The sequence below is a fragment of the Echinops telfairi genome, unplaced genomic scaffold (assembly GCF_000313985.2).
Source record: "Echinops telfairi isolate 266 unplaced genomic scaffold, ASM31398v2 ScPeMD7_7409;HRSCAF=8447, whole genome shotgun sequence".
NCBI classification, from domain to species: domain Eukaryota; kingdom Metazoa; phylum Chordata; class Mammalia; order Afrosoricida; family Tenrecidae; genus Echinops; species Echinops telfairi.
This window is the reverse complement of record NW_022111309.1, coordinates 1,830,595-1,852,348: the sequence shown is the minus strand read 5'-3', so window position 1 is coordinate 1,852,348 and position 21,754 is coordinate 1,830,595. Positions and strand designations below refer to the sequence as shown.

General features: G+C 49.8%; 1 protein-coding gene across 1 annotated transcript in view; it reads left to right on the top strand.

The window, feature by feature from the left end:
* SYNM (synemin) overlaps nucleotides 1–21,754 on the top strand; it is a 34,543-nt gene that overhangs the window by 3,248 nt on the left and 9,541 nt on the right. Inside the window, exons 2-4 of the mRNA XM_013006472.2 lie at nucleotides 5–199; nucleotides 9,203–9,327; nucleotides 20,864–20,934. Of these exons, the coding sequence (XP_012861926.1) occupies nucleotides 5–199; nucleotides 9,203–9,327; nucleotides 20,864–20,934 (391 nt within the window). The remainder of the gene's footprint in view (nucleotides 1–4; nucleotides 200–9,202; nucleotides 9,328–20,863; nucleotides 20,935–21,754) is intronic.

The following is a 21,754-nucleotide window of genomic DNA, read 5'->3' as shown; positions in this document are numbered from 1 at the left end:
GGAGGTGCGCGAGCTGGAGGAGGCGTGCCGGCGCGGCCTGGAGAGCCGGCGCGAGGCCGAGGAGGAGAGCCGGCTGTGTGCGCGGGAGGCGGAGGCGCTGCGATGCCACGCGCTGGAGCTGCAGCAGCTGCGCGCTCGGCTGGAGCAAGAGCTGCTGCGGATGCAAGAGGCGTATGAGCTGCAGGCCGCGGAGCGGCAGGTCGGTGCGCGCGCTCAAGGCCCGCTGGGCCTTAGCCCCGTTCGCCCTGGCCCACCTGTTCATCACCTGGGTAGTGCCAGCCCCGAGTGTACTCCGATGGCCCGGGGACCAGGCCAGCATGGCCTCAGCGCCCCCGAAGATGAGCAGTTGGTTGGTCCATAACTCAGCGCATCAGGGCCGGTGGCAAGTCCTAGGAAGATAGTCCCGTCTCCCCTGTTGGCTAACTTCTTCCCACCCTGACTAGGCACATCCTGAGAAATGATCATCAGCTGCAAGTTGTCTTCCCATTTCCTGTGCCTGGTAGGCCTCGTGCGCATTCATAGCCACCCCAGAAAGCTCTCGGGCTACCCAGAGTGGCGGGCTATTCCTTGGCTGATAGGTGTTAGTGTTGGAAGGTAAGCCCTAACGAAGAGCCATTCCAAACGGCAACCACACGAGCGATAAAGGCTCCTTTGGGGAAAACGAAAATTGTTTTCCAAGACCGTTTTATTTGGTCTAAGTGATTCCCCAGCCGGAGGCAACTGGTTATGACAGTGCCTGCCTTGTTCGCTGATGGGTGGGGAGCTGTCATACCGATTCTCACAGTAGGTTAGGAGTCAGATCTTTGGGTGGTGAAGTATAAAAGCAGTGGGAAATGGGTGCTCATCATAGAATGTTATGACAAGTGTGGAATTATGTAAACAGTTACTATGTCAGCGCAGCAAATTCTCTGATCTAACAAACCTGCGCTGAGTTACTGTTTGTAGATCCATCCCAGTCCCAGGCCTTGTCCTGTCCAACCTCAGGCAGAAATCACAACATTGTAAAATCATGCCAACAGGAGTTCTGGGACACGCCAGCTTGGTATCCCCCAAACTTAAGAAATGTTGTAAGGAAAACAGTTTGAAGATACAGAGTTAGGATTGAGTGACTTTGTGCTTTCAAAAACAGTAGAAAGGCGTGTGTTGGTTGTCATGAGTGAGACTACTGGCCAGCAGTGGGTTGGGATTGTTTTTGGTTGTGGCAGTTGTGGCTTGGCTGAGAGGTGGCCACCAATAATCAATCTGCAGCTCTATCTTTTGATCCCCTAGCACTGTGCTTGGGTTTCAGTAGTTGGAGTCCAGGTGGGACATCCTGTCAAGTAACAGTGGCAGTAAATTGTTTACAGTGTCACCTTTATAAGGGTGGCTCTTGTTGGGTCTCTGTCTCATAATTTTGGGAGCCTTTCTGTCTGTGCTTTACCCGGGTGGGGCAAGGACAGGAATTGGCCCCAGTGTGACTTAGTCCCAGAGCCTATTGAAGACTTCACAGTGCCAGAGTTCCCTACTTCCTGTTGATTGGAAGTCTACTGCAGAATTTCGTGGAGCTTTTAACCAGTGGGGGTTGTAAGTGCCTGCCATACTTCCTGTTTGCTGAACCCATCTTTACATGACCAGTGTGGATTTGGGAAATGTGTTTTGAAGTTTGTTATTTGGACTAAATATGCACTGTTCACTTAGATCACAGGTCACTGAGCCCGTTTCAGATCTTTAAGTCCGCTGGACAAGTTCCTTTAAAAGTGCCTTCCTCAGAGTCACGCTGTGACCCAGGGTCTTACCTTCTGCTTCCTGGCCAGAGAAGCCACTCTCTAGTTAGCATTTGCTTTTTCCTCCTCAAAGCAAAGGACAAGGACAGTGCCTATTAGGACTTGGGGTTTGCTTTGTTTTTTATTTCTTTAAAAACTTTTTGTTGTGAATTGAGTGAAGGCTTACAGAGCAGTTCAGTTTTTCACTCTACAATTCATACACATTTTGTTTCCTGTCATTGACTGCAATCCCCACAATGTACCATCACTTAGCCCCCCACCCCACCCCGCCCCACCCTTGTCCCGTTTCCATGCCTCCTTTCCTAACCCTTCTGAACTTTGCCTGGGGAAGATGCTGCCGCTTTACTCTCCAGTGACTGGTTGTTCTAAGGAGAGCTACCTCCCTAGGTCTAGTACCCCTTACAGACCTCTCTATCGTTTGCTGAGCTTTGAGCCCTGAGGCTGAGGTCAGTTCTAGGCTGACGGGTGACTAAGGGCCATCATCTCAGGGCTCCGCCAGTCTCTGTCTAAGCAAATCTGGCCTCTGTTTTTGCTTCTGGTTTTGAGCTTTGTTCCACACTTTTCTCCTGCTCTGCGCAGGACCCTCTAATGTGATCCCTTTCAGAGGAGCGTGTAGTGGTAGCCAGGCACCATTTCATTCTTCTGGTCTCAGGGCCATGGAGGCTGCTGTCCCCAGGTTCCACTAGTACAATGGGCCAGTTGTCCCCACATATCTTTCAGGGGGTCATCACTTTTCTCCTTCGGGAAGGAAGACACCCATGGCTGTACCTTAGATGGCTGCCCACAGCTTTTATGATGCCAGTGGTATCCACCGAAGCAGAAGGGTGGACTACGTGTTGCCTTTGGGGACTGTGTTATGCCAGTAGACATTTGTGTCCCTCAAGACTACGGGCCCGACCCCACCCCCAAAGACTCATTCTCTCAAGGTTTTTGAATCTAAAAAGTTTTCCTAACTTTTCCCCTTGTGTGTGTCACCAGATTCATGGATGTATTTGCAGCAAAGGTAAATACACATGTAGAATTATCCTCTGTCAAACCTGTGTATGTTCATGGGGACGTCTGCCTTCTCCCCGCACCCATTCAGTCTGTGGCTCTCCATGCTGCGTACGACAGTATTTCCTTCTGCTCCCCTTGCCTCTTGGATTCCTCCTCTGTCTCTCCGTTCTGATTTGTGGGGCTGTTGGCACGGAATGTTCCCAGTTATTACTGTATCCATAGCCTCAGTATTTCCCCCACTTAGCTTAAGCAAGCCATATTTCAAATTGCTTCTCAAAAGATTTTACAGAAGCATTCGTTTTCTAAAGTTTGGTTATATGCAAGGAATTAGGTAAAAAAGCATGTGTTGATGACTGACCACAAAGCCCCTGTTTTTTCAAATTGTATGGACATTCACATTAAGGGACTGAAACTATCCTTGCATTTTATTTAACCAGTAACCAAAGCCAAACAACCACTGCCATCAAGTTCTCAACTCACTACCATGGGTCGATTCCGGCTCCTAGCACACCTGTACTACAGAGTAGAACTGCTTCTCTCGCTTTTCTGAGATGGTAAATCTTCATGGGAGCAGGTAGTCTCATCTTTCTCCCTCAGAGTGGCAAGTGGGTGTGAACTGCCACCCTCACAACTAAGAGTCCTTTTAAAGTGCTTTTTGTCAGGTACCCCAGGGGCAAGCCCTTTACTGCATATTCCCTCTCAGTCCTCATGCCGCTGGGCAGGAATATCGCCCCGTTTTCAGGTGATGAAGCCGAGGCACATAAGTTCCCATTCACAGAAGCTTGCATGGTTATCACTCCTCAGGGCGAGGCCGGCAGTGCTCCACTAGCCGAAATTGCAGTCAGATCCCTCCAGCTGGCTGATCTGGGACTGCTTGTAGGGCTCAGCCTTTACCAGGCCATTGCTCCTGTGTGTGGTGTCATGGAAACCCCCTGCTCTTGGAGGTGGGAATCAAGCTGGATCCAGAGGCAGGTGATCCCCCAGGGCCTGTGCCCACTGGTCTTAAGAAGGAGACAGACGCTCACTTGGCATGCCCTTCGCACTTGGCCTGTGGGCCTTCTCCTAGTCCATGAGATTCATGGATGTGCTTCAAGGCGATTTGCCAGAGGAGGGTTTGCTGTATGCACACCCACATTCTCAGCATTTTACCCGTGGCTTGGATCACTTGAAGCCCCAGGAGCACCACTGTCCCCCCCAGTCTTTAGACCATTTGTGATTTATACCAGAGGTACCCAATAAATGCCAGGATTTTTGCTTATGAAAGTGATCTCTTAACTGTGGAGGCCAGCTGTTTTTGAAAGCCTTCCCACTGCCTGGAACATGATTGAATGAGTATGTCTTGATGGGAGTGGGGGCGGGATTAAGCACTGCTCTGCCAGCCACCCCCAGCTGGGCCTGGATTCTGGCTCTGCCCCTCATTCCTCTGGGCTGTCCTGAGCCTCCGTGTTCCCGCTGCAAAAAAAGAAATAATAAAAGCGGCAGAAGGGCACATGCATTTAGTTGTTCATTTGTTTGATGGACATTTGTGCATAGAGTGTGCGCATAATGATCCCTTGGCTTAAAAGATCTTGAGGTGGGAATAGTGGGCTGTTTTTGGAGAATGGCCAGGCAGGGCAGCAAGGGAGAAAGTGGCTGCCATAGGATTGGGCCTAATTTTGACTCTGAGTAGAAGAAGGCTGTGATCTGACTGAAGAGAATCACTCTGGCTGCTCTGTAGACGATACTCTATGAGGTAAGCGGAGGGGGGGGGGGGATCAGGGAGCCCTTTACGATGATTGAATTCCTTCCCATTAGTAGTGCAGCCATTTAATGTGTTTGGCTGCTAACCAAAAGGTTGGAGGTTTGAGTCCATCAAAAGGTGCCCTGGGGAGAGGTCCAGAGATCTTCCGAGAGTCACCCACTGAAAGCCCTTTGGGGTACGGGTCTGCCTCAACATATGCGGTGGGCTCCTCTCAATTGCAGCTGAGTTATTTTAACTGCATCAGTCAAGGCAGTAAGGATGGAAACGTGTCTTGAATTTGAAGCCCATGAAGATTGTGGATGGATTGCTTGTGGTTGTTTGAGAAGGGAAATCCAGTTGGACCCCGGCTTGGGGAAAGAAGCTGCTCGCCACTGCAGTGCGGCTGGCTTGAGCAGGAGATAGGGAGTTCAGACCGCACATGCTCAGTGTAAGATGCCTCTTAGAACCACCCCCCCTCCCACCCCCCATCAATGAGTGTCAAGTATAATTATGATTCTGGAATTCTGAGGCGCCATCTGGGCTGAAGAATAAACATTTAGAATTCCATTAACGCTTCTTGTTTCTAAGATGGTTTTGTGTCCAAATGAGGTCATCCCACTCTTTAAGTTTTCTTTGAGAAATCACATTTAAGATGTAAGTGACTGGTAGTTCTTCCTATCGGGGATCTGTGACTTGCTCAGCAAGGAGTGACCCTGGCTTGGTTAAGAGAAAGTGAATTATCCGGGTCATAGGTTCCCAAGCTTATGTGACCTGTCACCCCCCTTTTCAGAAAAAAACAAAAACTTCTCAGTGTCCCCGGCCCATAGTCATTAAAACCGTTCTTGTGCTGTGGCCCATAATCCAGGGTAAAGTGTGGGAATCTGCTCTTGCAGCCTCCCTGGGTCATTCCCGCCCTCCCAGGGGATGGTGGTGCACTTTGGGAGCCGCTGCCCGGATGCTAATACCAGGGTGTTTTTCTGTCGCCCAAGCGGTGGTCATCCCTGGAGAAAACCCCTGCTCTCTAAATAGTAACTAAAAAAGGTGACCTCTCTCCCAGGCATTTACAACATTACGGCTATGACTTCTGCTTGGTAGAGATAAGCTGCCTTGGCTCCCAGCAGGCAAGCACACGCCAATGCAGCTCAGATCTGAAGCTCCATTTAGAAGGCCTTTCCAGCAGGGCCGGGTATGGTTTCTGTGGAGAGTTGGGAGCCAGTAAGTCTCCTGTCCCTGCTTCCAAAATGAACTGGCTTTGCTTGGCAGTTTAGGAGCACCGACTCCTGTGGACATGTGGTTGGACAGACTGACTCTGACTGAAGCACAGTTGGTTTTTCCGTCTCACATCGTGCAGGCTCCAGAGGAAAGCTTCGTGCCAACTTGGCGTGGCTGGGAAATCCAGAACTGCTCAGGAAGTTTGTGACTCTGGTGCTTGGGGAATTAGTCCAGTTTAATACCACTGGAACTTCTTTATAAAGAATAAATTGGGAAGAAAGGGAAAATGAGCAATTAATACCAAGGGCTCAGCAGAAAGAAAATGTTTTGAAAATGATGATGGCAACATATGTACAAATGAGTTTGATACAATTGATGTATGGATTGTTCTAAGAGCTGTAAGAGTCCCCAATAAAATGATTTATTAATTAAAAAAAGAAAACCAAAGATAAAGAAAGAAATCCTGAAAACAATGAAAGAGATGAAAAATGTCACATGCAAAAAAAATCATTTTCATACATGGTGAATAGATGTATTGCATTATTGCAGGATAGTGCACTACACTGGCACAATGTAGCACTCCTCTGCTACATGATGTTAAATAGAATCTGCTTAAGAATTTGATTACATTTAAAGTTATTAGGGGATAAAATTTTTCCAAGTCCAGAAAACAGATGTAAAACATTACCTGTATCTAGCAGATGGACATTGGGCCTCCACTCAAGTACTCCCTCAATACAAGAATACTTTGTTCTATTACACTGGCGTTCCATGATGCTCACCTTCCTGACATGATCGTGAAGACAAATGGGAACATAAGCAAATGTGGTGAAGAAAGCTGATGGTGCCCCGCTATCAAAAGATATAGCGTCTGGGGTCTTCAAGGCTTGAACGTAAACAAGTGGCCATCTAGCTCAGAAGCAACAAAGCCCATATGGAAGAAGCACACAGCCTGTGTGATCATGAGGTGTCGATGGGATCAGGTATCAGGCATCATCAGAACAAAAAATCATATCGTGAATGAGGGGGGAGTGTGGAGTGGGGACCCAAAGCCCATCTGTAGGCAACTGGACATCCCCTTACAGAAGGGTCTTGGGGAGGAGACGAGCCAGTCAGGGTGCAGTGTAGCGATGATGGAACATAGAACTTTCTAAATGCTTCCTCCCCCCACTATCATGATCCCAATTCTATCTTACAAACCTGGCTAGACCAGGGGATGTACACTGGTACAGATAGGAACTGGAAAACAGGGAATCCAGTTTGACAGATGATCCCTTCAGGACCAGTGGTGAGAGTGGCGATACTGGGAGGGTGGAGGGAGGGTGGGTTGGAAAGGGGGAACCGATTACAAGGATCTACATATAACCTCCCGGGGATGGACAACAGAAAAGTGAGTGAAGGGAGATGTCGGACGGTGTAAGATATGACAAAATAATACTTTATAAATTATCAAGGGTTCATGAGGGAGGGGGGAGCGGGGTGGGAGGGGGAAAATTAGCTGATGCCAGGGGCTTACATGGAGACCAAATGTTTTGAGAATGATGAGGGTAATGAATGTACAAATGTGCTTTATACAATTGATTTATGTATGAATTGTGATGAGTTGTATGAGCCCCCAATAAAATGATTTAAAAAAACAAACAAAAAACATTACCTGTATCAAATGCTAGGATTCTCAATAAAAGATACAAAAAACATTGGGGGGGGGGGAACTCTTAAGTTTTCATAGGTTGATCAGATTTCGTGTAGTATAAAGCAATGCATTTTATGGTATAATCTTGTCCCCGAATTTATATTCCCCACGAACTAGGGAAAAGATAGGTTATACACATGGAATCTTAGCTATAGGCTGTAAGACTACATGCTGGCCAGGCCATTTGGTCCCTTAAACCAGGACTTTACAAATGAGCCTCCTTGTGACCTCTTTATCTGCAGGGGATGCCGGAGTTGGTGTCGGGACTTAGAATGACCCCTGCGCTTTAAAAGCTGTTTCGGTGACTACTTTTTGTATGCATGTGTGTTTAGCTCACTTTCATTAAAAAAAAATAACAACCTAACAAGAATGATTCGGTCAAAAATAGACTGTGAAGGGGGGGATAATTTTTCTGAGCCATAAGTCCTGTGCCTGGTTTGGCACACTGCAGTCTTGGGCGCAGCACTACATATTCATCGTGGAATTTGAGCTTGTAGGTGCCTTGGTGGCAAAACTACAGGAGGAAGGAAGGCACTCCTTCCCAACTGTTTTACAGTTTTTGAATTCTTAAGTGTTTCAAAGGGCATCGTTGTAAATTGTATTCAGAAGCAATCAGAAGTTAAAGTATATGGACTGACTTGAGTGTTTAAATATTTGTTCTCTGCTCCTCAGAGTACTGATTAACAGGAAGACAATGCAGAAATGCTACAAACGAAGTCATTGTGGTTACTAATGAAGGCACATTGTCAGTTTAGAATGTCTACATTTCTAGGAGGGTAATGTTATGTTCAGTTTGATAAGAATAGAATTCTCCAAAGATGTTTGGTGACTCCTATGTGGGAGGCACCTTTCCAGAGTCTGGGTGCAGAAGCAGCGAGACTGTACCCTCCCGACCAGAGAGTGGGTAGGACGACGATGGTGAATTGACAGGTGTCGGAATGGAATGGAGGTAATGCCTGTGATGGGATATGAAACAAAATACACCCCCAGCCATTGCCCTGGAGTTGACTGCAGCTGACGGTGCCGTGGAAGACAGAGTGGCGCTGTCCCTCCCACAGGGCTTCCGAGGCTGAGATCTCGGGCGGGAGCAGACCCCAGTGGAATAGAGGGTTACACGAGCCAGCAGTTCAAATCCAACAGTTGTTCTCTGGGAGAAAGATGAGGATTTTTGCCCCTGTACAGATTTACAGGCTGGACAACTCAACAGGGTCACTGAGTTGGAATCAACTTGATGGCACCTTGTGTGGGCCTCTTCTCCGGAAGCACACTGACACACAGTTCTCCCACCCACCAGCCGAAGCAGCCAAGTGCTTAATCACTGCACCACTATGACTCCCACACAGAGTATATTCCTGTCTCATTACTGCAGGGAAGAGGTAGTCTTAAAGGAGCTCAGGAAGGGTGAGACAAAGAACTCGCTATCTGCTTACCTGCTTATTGCCAGGGTGGAATCATGAGCTCGGGAAGTTCTGTTTCAAATCCAAGTAACTTTTGTTTTCAGTATCGTCAAACCTTCACTTCAGTATTATTTCCAGGATTGATTCAGTTGACCCCTTTATTTTCTTGGCCTTCCTAAACAGACTACTGCCCTAACTGTAGAAATGACTTCAATAAACACTAAGCATTTGTCATTGTTTGTGTTTGAACAGAGAAGCCAGCAGCCTAACAAAATCTCCCCTGAGGAATGATGGGAGAGATACACATTCATGCCAATAGTGGCATGGAGGGTTTCACTCTTGACATCCTGAATTGTGGGTATCCCGAGTTGGACCCAGGGAAGCTCCCTTCTCAGCGCTGACACCCCTCTCTTCTCGTTAGGGAGTGATTGACGCCCTGGAGGATGAGAGGGCGGCCCTTGCTGTGGCCATAACTGAGCATCTGCGGGACTACCAGGAGCTCGTGCAGGCGAAGACGGGGCTCAGCTTGGAGGTGGCCACCTACCGGTAAGGATCGTGCCTGGGGGTGCTGGGGACCACTGCAGCCTTGTGGAGTCCCAGTGACTGTCACTGGCAGGAAGCGTCCCTTGGCATGGTCCAGGAAAGGGAGGCGGAAGGAGGGGCTCGTGGAGATCCCTGAGCAGGCATCCCCAGGTGATGGGAACCACGAAGCTTAGTGCAGTCTCCCCTGAGGAGTGTGGTACTCTGTTTCCAGGGGAGCAGACTTCCCTCAGAAGATACGGAGCTAGAAAGTGGAGGGGCTGGGAGTCCAACCTGTGAAGTCTGCTTGTCTCACGCGTCGTATCACACCCCAGGCTCTGGCTGGACCATGTCCATGCTGCTGTAGCTTTGAGAGCTACATCTCCGCCACAGAGTCATTCTCATGGTATTCCTGGGCAGCTGCTTCTGTGTATCCATGTTGATGTGAATTCAAGCGAGACATCCCAAATGAAAAGATTTACAGTCTCAAAGGGGCTAGGGGCTGGGTAGGACAGATCATGCCATCCGGCATCCTTGTGCGTCTCTGGGCCAGCAGAGTGAACTCCCTCTATGTGTGACCTCTTCCTTGCTCCTTGGGGTTGTGAGTGGTCGCTGGCCGAGGGGGTGTCTGGCTTCGGACAGCTTGCATGCTCCATGTGGACTGCCCAGGACTCAGATTGCCCAGACCTACTTCCAGTGGAGGGATGTTGGAGAGCCCCCAGGTCCCCCATTGGTAAGCATGATACCAGTAGCCCTACCAGACAGGAAGCTACGTTCACTGCCGCTGTGGAGTGCCTGCAATCCTCTCCTGCAGTGAATGCCACTTAGAGAGGGTGGTGGGGTATGACTCCAGACCTGGGCCTCACCCACCAAACCATGTCAGGTTCACGAGAACCGTTCTCTCCCAGGATTTTGTGTCCATAAACTGATCATGGCCATGAACAAGTTTTGCTTCCAACAACACATCCTTAGCAGATGGGAGAGTTAAACCTGGAGGTGGTCAGAAGGGACCAGGGTCCACTACCCTGGTTAGGGGCCGAGCCTGGGACCCAGTTGAGCACTGTTTGTAAGCTGCCTCTGGATTCTTCCGATCTGGATGTGCACTAAGAAAATGAGAGCGTGCTGGGTTACTTTGATGTCCATTACAGGACAGAGGAGTTGACTGGCGGATGCGTGTGCTCCACACTGCAGCTCCTGGCCAGCCCCGCCTTTTCCGACTGAAAGACCTGACTCTCAGCAGGGCCCTCGCTGACAGACGTCAGCATAGAGCGACTTTAGTAGCAGAGCTGTGGGGGCACAGCAATCCTTGGAGAAGCCCTGCCTCGGATTGAGACGTAGTCTTGAGACCAAGGCAATTGAGCCCTACTGGGTCCCCTCTCTGTAGAGCTGTGAGGTGGCTGGGTCTTGCCAGGGGATTGGAAAGCAGGTCTCCGAAGGAGGGAAGTGGAGACCCTGACCAGCCCACCCTAAGGTGCAGCCCCAGCGTGCTCCCCGAAACTCCCATGATGGGACCAGTTGCAGATGCTGATGAATCGGGTGTGCAGACACATTCTGAATAGGATGATCTAAACGTTACTAATAAAGGAGGGCTACTAAGCAGACAGGCTTTATTACAGAGGTGGGGAGGGATTTAATCAGGGTTGGTTTTTCTGTCCAGTGACAGAAACCCTTCTCAGATGGACTTACGTCAGAATTTGTACAACGGAAATCTTTGCTTTCAGGCTCTCTTGGTTCAGGAGCCTCCTTCTGCATAGCAGCCTTCTTCTGGACTCTTCGCGTCCCACATCAGGAGGGCCGCCAAGCAGTGGAAGGAGTGGGACACAGAACTCCTGGGATACAGAACTCCAGAGAACTTTGTGTCTCTGGACTGTTGAACCCTTCTGCCCCTCATGGTCTGTCCTGAGAAGGCAGAGTGTGCAAGCCTGTCTGGGTGCCCAGGGCCTGCTCTTTCTGGAATTTTCAAGTCCTCCCAGCTAGCCAGTTTTTAAGGGCATTGATTGCCATCCATTTTGCTCACCATCAGCAGTTTGACTGGCCTCAGGGGCAGGGTGTATTGCCCGGTTTTGCTGACCCATACCCCTAATGCATTTATGGATTGATTTGGCTAGCTCATTGGAATTTAGAAACCATCATTATTTCAGGGAAGCGAGTGATTGATTTCACTGTATATCTCTCTGTGGCCCAACTTCGCTGGGAACATTAGGATCGTGGCATGGAGCCCAGCCCAGGAGCCTGATACGGCCCAGCTCTGCCTGGTTAAAGATGGCCAATCTCAGTGGGCCCGTGTGCTGCAAGCCTCCACAGCCCTCGGGTGTGGTCTGGTAGGTGTCCAGAGACATTAAAAACAGGCAGATGACTAGAATCTTCTCTTGGTAATAGGATTTCAGTGCCTAGCATTTTGATCACGGACGATCATCCTAAAAACAAGCCCTCAGCATCACCCGTGGTTGCTGTTACTTGCTGTCCAGTGGTTTCTGGCCTGCGCTGCCCCGTGGGTGCAGGGTGTGACTGCTCCAGAGGCTCCAGAGGCCTTTTGGAAGCAGATGGCCAGGCCTTACTTTGAGCTACTTCTGGGCGGATTTGAACCCCCAGCCCTTTGGCTAGTACTCAAGTGCTTGGCTATTTGCTCCCAGGGACTCCTGTTATTCCACCTGTGACTCCTTTCCCATCGTCTGTGCTGCTGCTCAGAGTCTGAGAACAAGTGTGAGCATTTATACGTGTGCCAGGGCCCCTTCGGTCTGTACAACATTTCATTCGAAGTCTTTTTTGGTTGTTTTTCTGACTGTTGGCCTTCCTCCCTCCTTGTCTTGCAGAGGACAGCAGGGATAGATCCCCTCCCCATAAGGGCCCAGCCCACGGGCCTGTGCAGGCAGCTTCCCACCAGCCCCCTAGAGGGTCTGATGTGGCTGGTACTGCGGCGCTTCTCTGGTTCCGGTTTTCTCTGCAGGGGGCTCAGTGGAAGGCCATCACCCTGTGCATCCTGCAGCGTCACATTTTATTTGTACGACTCTGGTGAGTTATATCAAACCTAGGAGAGCTGGAAAGGTCAGCTACTCTGCGGCAGCTTAAGTGTGTGGATACTTCCACACCCAAATACGTGGCACTTCCCACAAACCCTTATGGTGAAGGAGAAACACAAAAATCTCAAGAAGGTTTTAAACAAAGTTCAGCGTCCACGGCTTGAGATCTTCCTCACTGAGGTTCCCGTTCATGATCAGGAAAGAGGTCAGGCCTGTACCACTGGGGCTGTTTCAGAGAGGCTATTCGTGGCCCAGCAGTTCCATTCCTCGGTATATGCCCCAGGGACTGGAAGGCAGAGTGCCAAGCACTTACTTACCTGCACCCAATGTTTATTGAAGCATTGTCCATAGTAGCCAAAAGGTTGAGACCACCTAAATGCCTATCAACAGATAGGTAGACAGACAGATGGGGTATATATGTGTGTGTGTGTGTGTGTGTGTGTGTGTGTGTGTGTGTGTACACATGTGTGTGCATTCCTTAATATCCAATCGCATGTGCATCTGTGGTCCCATATGGCTTTGTTTTTAAGGGAAAGCAGCTCTCCTTTTATTTATTATCCCCACCCTGGCTTTAAGAAACCCAGACTCACTCTTGCAGCACTAGGCCGCTGGGATACCAGAGCAGCAGAGGGCTTGCTTCTCGGTGTCTGCACTCAGGTTTTGTTGAGCAGGTAGTCATTGCACTGTGGGGCCCAGGGACACACTCAGCTCCTCCCCACTGATTGCCCCTCTCTGCTCCTCCCACCCTCTCTGTCACTGCTGCCACTCCCATGCCCTCCACCAGCAACGAGGCAGCAGCCAGAACGGCAGCTAAGGTCTTCACACAATGTCCAAATTATATAATGTACTATTTCACAGCACATATGGTGGACACTGGGTGCTACATACCTGCATACCCATCCCAGCCAGTTTCCGTGACCTTGGTTCCTGTCCATGCCACCTCATGGGTGTAATTGTAGATCTGTGCTCCACGGAGTTTTCAATGACCGATTTTGCAGAAGTACATCACCAGGTCTTCCTTCATGGACATGTCTTCAGGTAAATTTGAACTGCCAACCTTGTGGTTAATAGCTGAGTGCTTAGCTACTTCCATTTGCCAGCAGGGAGTCTATACCCACTCATGATTCTGACTCGGAGAAACCCTATATAGAGTTTCTGAGGCTTTGTAATGACAGAGGGAGACAGGCTGGCATTTTCTCGAGCTGTGCTGGCAAGTTTAAACTGCAAAGTGATGCTGAGCGTCCCAACGCCCACCTGGCAGCACCACAAGGCTCCGCAACGCCCATCTGGCAGCACCACAAGGCTCCGCGTGGGACAAAATCTGAACTCACTGCCATCGAGGTAATTCTGACTCATAGCAACTCTTTAGGACAGAGCAGAACTGCTCCTGTGGGTTTCCAAGGCTGTAAGCCTTTACAGAAGTAGAAAGCCTCATCTTTCTCCCATGGTGAAGGTCAGCCTGTAAGCCACTCCAGCCCAGGGCTCCACAGCGCTGACCCTGGAAATCCTGATGATGAATGGAATGAGTCCGTCGCCAAAGACACACACTGCATGGTGCCAGCCGTAAGAGACATCACAATGGGCAAATCCATAGGGCCTAGAGGTGGTGATTTGGTGGCTGCGGGGCTGGGTTTGAGCTGTAGGTACTGAGGGAAGAGGAGAGTCCTGGCTCTTCAACAGGAGACAGATGACCAAGACTAAAACCAGATGATTCCTGCTCTGGTCACCCGTGGGCGGCGTAAATGGCCCAGGCTCCCAGCTGCTCGCCAGCTGGATGGTGGTGCAGTCCATCCGGTGGGGCCTCCAAGGAAGGCCGCTTGATTGACTTGTGGCTAGCCAGCGATCGAATACCCTGGGGCGCACAGTGCCCCTCTGATCCCCGTAAGACAGGAGCTCACTGACGAGCAGGAGGTGGAGAGAACTCACCATGCCCCACGGCTCTCGCTGCTAGCATGACGTCACAACAGGAGCCGTGTTGGCCCAGTGTCATGAGTCGGGCTTCGAGCACACGGTTGGCAGTTTGAAACCAGCAGCAGCTCCTTGGGAGAAAGACTGGGCTCTCTACTCCCACGAACAGTTAGTCTCGGAAACCCACAGCTCGTCGCTGTGGGTCAACATTGACTCCATGGCAGGGAGTTCAGTTTGGAAGAAGATGTGAGGTTCTGGCCCCAACACAATAGCTTGAGAGCGTTTAGTAACACAGAAAATTACCCCCCACCCAAATTAAGAAATAACAGTACACAGTCCTAGCAATGAGCTGTTAGAAAATATACCAGAAAAATAAATTCAAAATTGAAGTTAAAAGTGCAAAAGTTTCAGGGATAAATCTCATGCAGGAAACCCCAATACTAAACTGAGAGGTATGAGCAAAACTGTGTGTGCCAACAGACAAGGTCCTTTTGAACTTGTGAGTTGGAAGACACACAATGTAACTTCCATCAAAATTCAAAAAAGGGTGTTTTTTTGGTATTTTGTAGGGAGCTGAGAATATAATTATTGTTTTAATATTTCATAATTTGAAAAAATGGAAAGCAGAGCCAAAATAATAATTCTGAAAGAAAATAATAAATTTGAAAGAAGGTAGTCTAACCCAGACAAGTAGGAAAATGTAGCGCAGACTTGCTGCCTAGAGTCATTAAGCCAATGTTCTTTTTAAAGGTTAAATTAAAACAACAATATCAAAAAATGTGGTGGATTATTTGCTGGACTGCTAGCCACAAGGTCAGCAGTTCAAAGCCAGCCGTTTCATAGGAGAAAGATACCTACTTCTGCAAAGATTTACAATCTCAGAAACCCACAGGCGCAACTCTACTTTCTCCTGTAGGGTCACATGGACTGGATGACAGTGTTTGCTCTTTTCCAAATGCTTGGGGCAGGTATAAGGAGCTTCCTGTTTTCTCTTCCTGGCTTTAGGGAGCAGGACCAGCGTTTGTTAAGGAGGAAAAGAAGGTTAAATCCAAAGTATGGTTAATGCTCTATTCTAGATTTAGGTGATACGGGTGACTCCTACCATTGATGCTATCACTATTTTAGTGCTATTTCTATCCTAGGTCCTCTTGGCAGAGTGGGTTATAAGCTAAGCTGTTAACCTTTAGCAGTTCAAACCTACCAGCTACTCCTCAGGAGAAAGATGAGGCTTTTTGCTCTCTCAGAGATTTACGGCTGCAGGAACCCACAGGGGAAGTGCTACTCAGTCCTAAGGGTTGCTGAGTCTGTATGAATTCACTGGCTGGGAGTTTGGATGTGGGGTGTATGATGTTTCTCCCTGCTCTGAGGGAGAAACAGAGATGTTCTGGAAAAATGTACAGCCGCGGAAACCCTGGGGGGCAATTCTCCGTCCTGCAGGGTTGCTGTGAATTGGAATTGACCTAGTGGCGGAGAGTTTAGTGTTTGGTAAATACGGTTTGGGCTTATGGCAGAACCATATGCATATGAACGAAGAAGCCTGGAGAGAGACTGATACATGCGATTTATGGTGGGTGAGGAACTTTGACTGTCATGGACTGCCAGAAGGACAAACAAATCTATTTGGGAAGAAGTACAGCCAGAATGTTCCTTAGAAGGATAGAGGTCAAGACTTTAGCTTATGTACTTTTGACAGGTTATCAGGAGGGATCGGTCCCTGGAGAAGGACACCGTGATTGGAGTGTTCGGCAGAGTTCTCTAGAGAAGAAACAAAACTAGGACACTTAGGATTAACTATATATAAGAGGAGAGGTCTATATAGTGAGAAGGAATGTAATGGCTAATTAGTCCACACAGCAGAACAGAGGGCTCAGTTCATCTCACTTCTGTGCAACAGTTAATATACTGAAGGCCCGCCACCTCAAATGGGCTGCCTGTCCAGGATCAAGGAAGCAGAAAGTGGAGTCTGCCCTTAGGAAAGACAGGCAGAGTGGGGCCTGCAGGCAGCAGGGAGGGGCAGCAACAGTCAGTAGTGCCAGGAGCTTAGCGAAGCAGGCCCCAGGGTATCCTGAACTCAAGTGATGTAAGAGCGGCAACACGATGCACCATCTTCGAGCTCAAGCAATGTACGTGCAAGCAGTGCAGTAAAGCAGGTCTCAGAGGAGCCTCAAGCCTCCATCCAGGGGTTGGCTCAGCCCACAGGTAGTGCAGCACATGGTTGAGGCAAAGAACTAGCTCAAGCAATAGCAGGCTGGTCTGATCACCAGGGAGAAAGAGAGATGAGAGATGGGATGCCAACCTCAGAAAGTATTTTTCTCGGTTGCCCTCCAATCAAGATGCGACTGATTAAACTCTTCCTTCATGTTCCTATGGAGGTCTAGTTGGCACAATAACCCTAACTATCACACTTGGTAAGTAATTCACTGGGGCAGTAAACAAGAGGAAGACCCTTAGCAAAATGATAGACACAGTGGCTGTAACAAGGGTCTCAAACATAGTAATGATTGTGAGGTCGGTGCCCTCCTGCAGCTTTGTGGTCCATGGCCCCTCCTTTATTCTTCCTCAGCTCCCCCTCTGCTTTTACGTTGGAATGCATCATATGAGTACTCTCTGGTCCTGAAAACATCCCTTCTGAAGTGCTATCTGCCGTCCCTCCCTCCATCTGGCCCCCTGTCCTTTCAGGATAGATGCAGGGTTCAGTGATACCATGAGCACGGTGGCTGGCCATGGCTGAGCAGCTCAGTCACAATCCTCTGGACTAGACTGGACTAGGCGGCAGAGGGCTGTTTGAGCCTGGAGCCATATCCCAGACCACTTTCACACCATGGCTGTATGTCAGACTCTGTCATGAAGCAGGGGACTTCTTTTTACTCACACGTGCTTTTTCTTTTGCTGTGAGGCTGCCAGCCTTGGGTGCTGTATGAAATGTTCCCTAATAGCCTGTGATTCACGGATTGGCATTTCCCAGAGGCAGTCTTCCTCCACTGCTCTCAAAATAGCTGGGTTTCCTTGGAGCCTGTGAGGACCGTCTGTCCAGCTCTTTACGCTGTGGGAGCCTGCCCCTGCTGGATGACCCTTGAAGTCTTAAAGGGCTTTTGGAGCGATCACCAACCCTACCATCTCCTTAGAGGATTTGTCTATACCACTGACACACAAGACTTCTGTGAGTTTGCTGGGAGGCAGCATTGTCTCTGTGTCAGAAGTATCTGAGAACACATGAATTAACATCAGCAGTGCTCTGCTGTGTAAGCTCACACATGGCCCCACCTTCCAGGAGCCATCTGGGGATGGGGTATCCTTCCCCGGTGGGAGCTTAGTTTTATGATGGGAGAGCCCCAGTGCTGCCTCATGCAACACTACTTTTCCTTGTATGACGCTCGACTTGTTTGCTGGGTTCTGTAATTCATTGCCGTGGCCACGCAGAATTCATGTTGCTGGGGTTTATTATGGAGCTTAGCCTGTTGAAATGCTCAGGATAGACGTACTCAGTCAGGACATGCTACAGAGTCCTTTTAGGACTGCTAATAAATGTCCAAAGGGATGCCACGTTGCTGCAAGCCTCAGCCTAAAGGCCCTTAGCTCTTTTTCCCTGCGTCTGTAAACTCAACTCTGAATTAAGCACCCAGAGGCACCCCATGCCACAAGCCAGCTTTCTGCCCCAACCCACTCAGCCTTATTTCCTCTGTGAGCTGGGAAGTCCACTGCTCGGGCTCCTGGTTCTGCTGCTGCTGCGAGGGTGCCAAAGTTGTCTCCTGGCTCCAGGAGGTTCCTTGCATCGAAGTCTCGGGATCCAGAGGTTGCCCTCCACTCCTGGCCCTTGGTGGTGGTGCAATCCCCTCCTGCTTGTGAGATGACTCCTTTTCTTCCCAGCAAGAGGGAAATCACAATGGATCCTTTTCGCACACACTGCGAAATCCTATCAGTACCTTCCCTCCATCTACCTAGACCCATCGGGAAATGATTGTTTGATGGGAGCTGGATATGACTAGAAGAGCCAAATTAAATCTTCACTGCCCTGTTACTCCAGAGATGGGTTGAGTAAAAGCACTAATAGGCATTAAATTGACTTTACTTAGTATGATGTGCTCTACTTGGTAGAGCTTCAGTGGGAATTCTCACCTGCCCTGTGGGAGGCCTGAGTTCGATTCCCAGTCAGTGAACTTCATGCACAGCCACCACCCGTCTGTCTGAAGGCTCGTGTGTCACTGTCGTGTTGAACAGGTTTCAGCGGAGCTTCCAGGCGAAGATGGGCTAGGAAGAAAGGCTGGTGATCTCCTTAAAACCAGTCCCAGGAGTCCTAAGGATCGTGATGGTATGGATGATGGCGCAGGACCATTGTCCATGGAGCCCCTGGGGTCAGGGCCATGGACCGCAGCGAGGAGCCAGGAGGAGCTTTCTGCAGAATTTGCATATGCAATAGTGGTTGAGAGTACCCTTGCGAGAGCCAGGCTGCCTTGAGAGACCTCAGTGGAGACACTGGCTCTGCACTTGGTATTCGCACCGATCAAGGGGGAGGAGGGTCCTGGGCCCCGGCCGGTGGCCTTCCCAGGAGAACTGCTCAGACTCATAGCTACGTGAGTAGAGCCACGGGGGTGACTAGTGCTAACCAGTCCCTTGGTATGAGGGCCTTTGTCCCCTCAGACGATGAGCCTGGGTGGGGCCTTATCCCCTATCCCCTTCTCAGCTGCTTGGTGGTGATGTGATTATTTGGGTTTCTCTCAAAAGAGGAAGGACAGTGTTTTCCGTTGTATGAGGCTGGAGGACTGGTTTTTTTCTTTGCTCTCTGTTGACCTGAGCCCGGCAGACCGGCTTTGGTTCCGATCTTAGGGCCGACCGGGTGGCAGTAAGCATTTTATCCCCTGCTGTCTCAGCTGCCCAGTGAGAAGCTGCGGAGCTGGCAGAGAGAGGGTCCGCGTCTCCCCGCACAGGATCTCCAGAGCCTTCCGTGCCTAGGGCCGCTCTTGTGCGGCTGTGGTTCGGAGACACGGACACTGGGGAGGCGGCTTTTACCCTGAATATTCCTCTTAGCGTATAGGCCTTGGAATTTTCAACGAGCTGGGAGCTATTTGTGTTTCTGGAACGTAAAGTGCTTGGTCATGGGGTGGCAGGAGTAGGGCGGGTGTCCTGTTTCCTGGCTCAGCCCGGGTGGAACCTTGTAGGGCCGAGATGGGCTGGGCAGGTGGCTGCAGACCAGCTCTCTTCCTGGGCCCGGAACAGCTGGCACGTCTCCTGAGTAGACTTCATTGCTTGTTCCCACCACGAACCTGCACATTTTGAGTAGGATTTTTCCTATCATTTCCTTCCTTTCTCTCTGCGCCTGGCTGCTCGCCTTGCTTCCTTCAAGTGGAGTCGCCACACTTAAACCAGTGGAAACAGAACTTGTTGCCAGTTTCCCCAAACCACGGGTGCCTGCTCTGCTCGGTGCCCCTCGCAGGCATGACCACAGGAGCTCTGGCTCTCGGTGCCCTTGGTCAGAGACTGTGTGCTTCTTGGACGTCCCCCGTCGCTCTAGCAACCCAGCCGCTGCTGTGCCCCAGTTTGTGCCTCCTGCTGAACCCACCACCAGCGCTGGGTTTGTGGAACCCCTGAGCCTGAGGCAGAGATGGGAGTAACAACTTAACCCTATAATGCCTGAATTCTTAATTTCAGGGAAAATTTTTTTTTGTTTTCTTTACTTTCATAGTTATCAATATATATTAATATATACATTTAATTAAATGTTACGAAAATGTTGCACTCGGTGTTATAGGGTTATGGATGACTCCAGAATGTTAGACTTTCATAACTGGGCGCTCTGGGCCCAGAGATGGTCCGGTTTCGGAATGCTCCCTTCCATGTAGGAGATTGGGGTTGATTCCCAACCGCTGGACCTCCTGCACAGCCCCCACCTGTCCGTCAGGGAAGCTTTGCCATGACGCTGAGCAGGCTTCAGGGGAACGTCCGACTAAAAGGGACTGGGAAGAAAGGCCTGGTGAGCTACTTCCAAAACTCATCCCGTGGAAAGACCGTGGGCCACACCAGTGTGGTCTGCACTCGGTCACGGGGATGGAATGGACCAGGCGGCCCTTCCCTCCTCTGTGCGTGGGGTTGCCAGGAGCCAGGGGCTAAGGCACCAGTAGCTACCAGCAGCAGCAGCATGAGAGCAAGGCGTCGGGGATTTGCACTGCAGTGTGGCAGGAGGGACCAGGCAGTGTTTCTGGGTGGAGTGAAGACCCCCGTGGTAGGGTAGTGGTGTAGGGGGTGGTCGGCAGCTTCTCCCATTCTACCTGCCCACCTTCCACCGCTCTGCCTCCTCTCCAGAGTGCCCTGTGCAGGCCAGCGGCTCTGCTCTCAAACAGATGCCCGCTCTTCCTCGGACTGTCACCCATCTGCCGCTGCTCAGCGCACTCGGTGCCCCCTGCCTCCAGTTCCAGAAAGACCCCGGTGGAGGTTGGGGTAGAATGAGCCCCCTTACAGTGCTCAGTAAACATCAGGAGGCAGGTGCTGTGCTGGGTCCCAGGGACACTGCAGTGAGCCCTAAAGCATATGGCACTGTGACAGGATAGGCAGGGACAAAGTACTGCATAATGTATTGGACTAGAGACCTTTCTTGCTCTTTTATTTCCTAATCAATTATTTTCAAAAATTATGTTTTGCAGAGCCTTACTGGAAGGAGAAAGTAACCCAGAAATACTGGTCTGGACTGAACACATTGAAAATAGACCCCAAGGTAAATGTTTCACAAGCCCATTCTGTAACGTCAACTGGTTTTCTATGGGAATACTTCATTCTTCTGTAAGGAGTAAGCCCTGAAGGGTAGGCACTAAATGTGGGTTTTCAGATCATTGGTTCTCCCCTCCATTAAGAAGCAACTAGATGCTAATTGAGTGCGCCTGGTGGTGTAGTTCATTCACTTGGCTGCTACCCAAAAGATTGGAGGTGCAAGTCCACCCAGAGCAGCGGTTCTCCACCCTCCTCATGCCACGACCCTTTCATACAGCGCCTCGTGGTACTGACCCCCAACCTTAACATTATTTTCACTGCTACTTCATAACTGTAATTTTGCTACTGTTATGAATTGGGCAACCCTTGTGAAAGGATTGTTAGACCCCCAAAGGGGTCGCGACCCACGGGTTGAGAACCACTGACCCAGGGGCCTCCCAGGAATCACCCTCTAAAACCCTGTGGAGCACAGTCCTACCGTGTGTGTCACAGGTAGGGACGCTGTGAGCCACACCTCTGCTTCACAGCGACTGGTAGTAAAAGACCTGACGTAACCCTTCCCCTTTAAAACCTTACAAAATCGTAGGTTTTCTGACTAAGCTTGAACGATTAATTACATACAGTTATGCTCAATATTTTGCTTAGGCAGCATCATTTCGGTATTTTTGAGTGCTTTATCATATTCAAAATGATGGTGAATGGGGGACACAGCAATGGGGACCTGCATTGGGAGATGGTTAATTAACAACCAATCTGGAGAGAGAGTAGATTTTTTTAAATTATTTTTGTTGAAAAGATACACCATTTCGACCAGTCAATTCTGCATG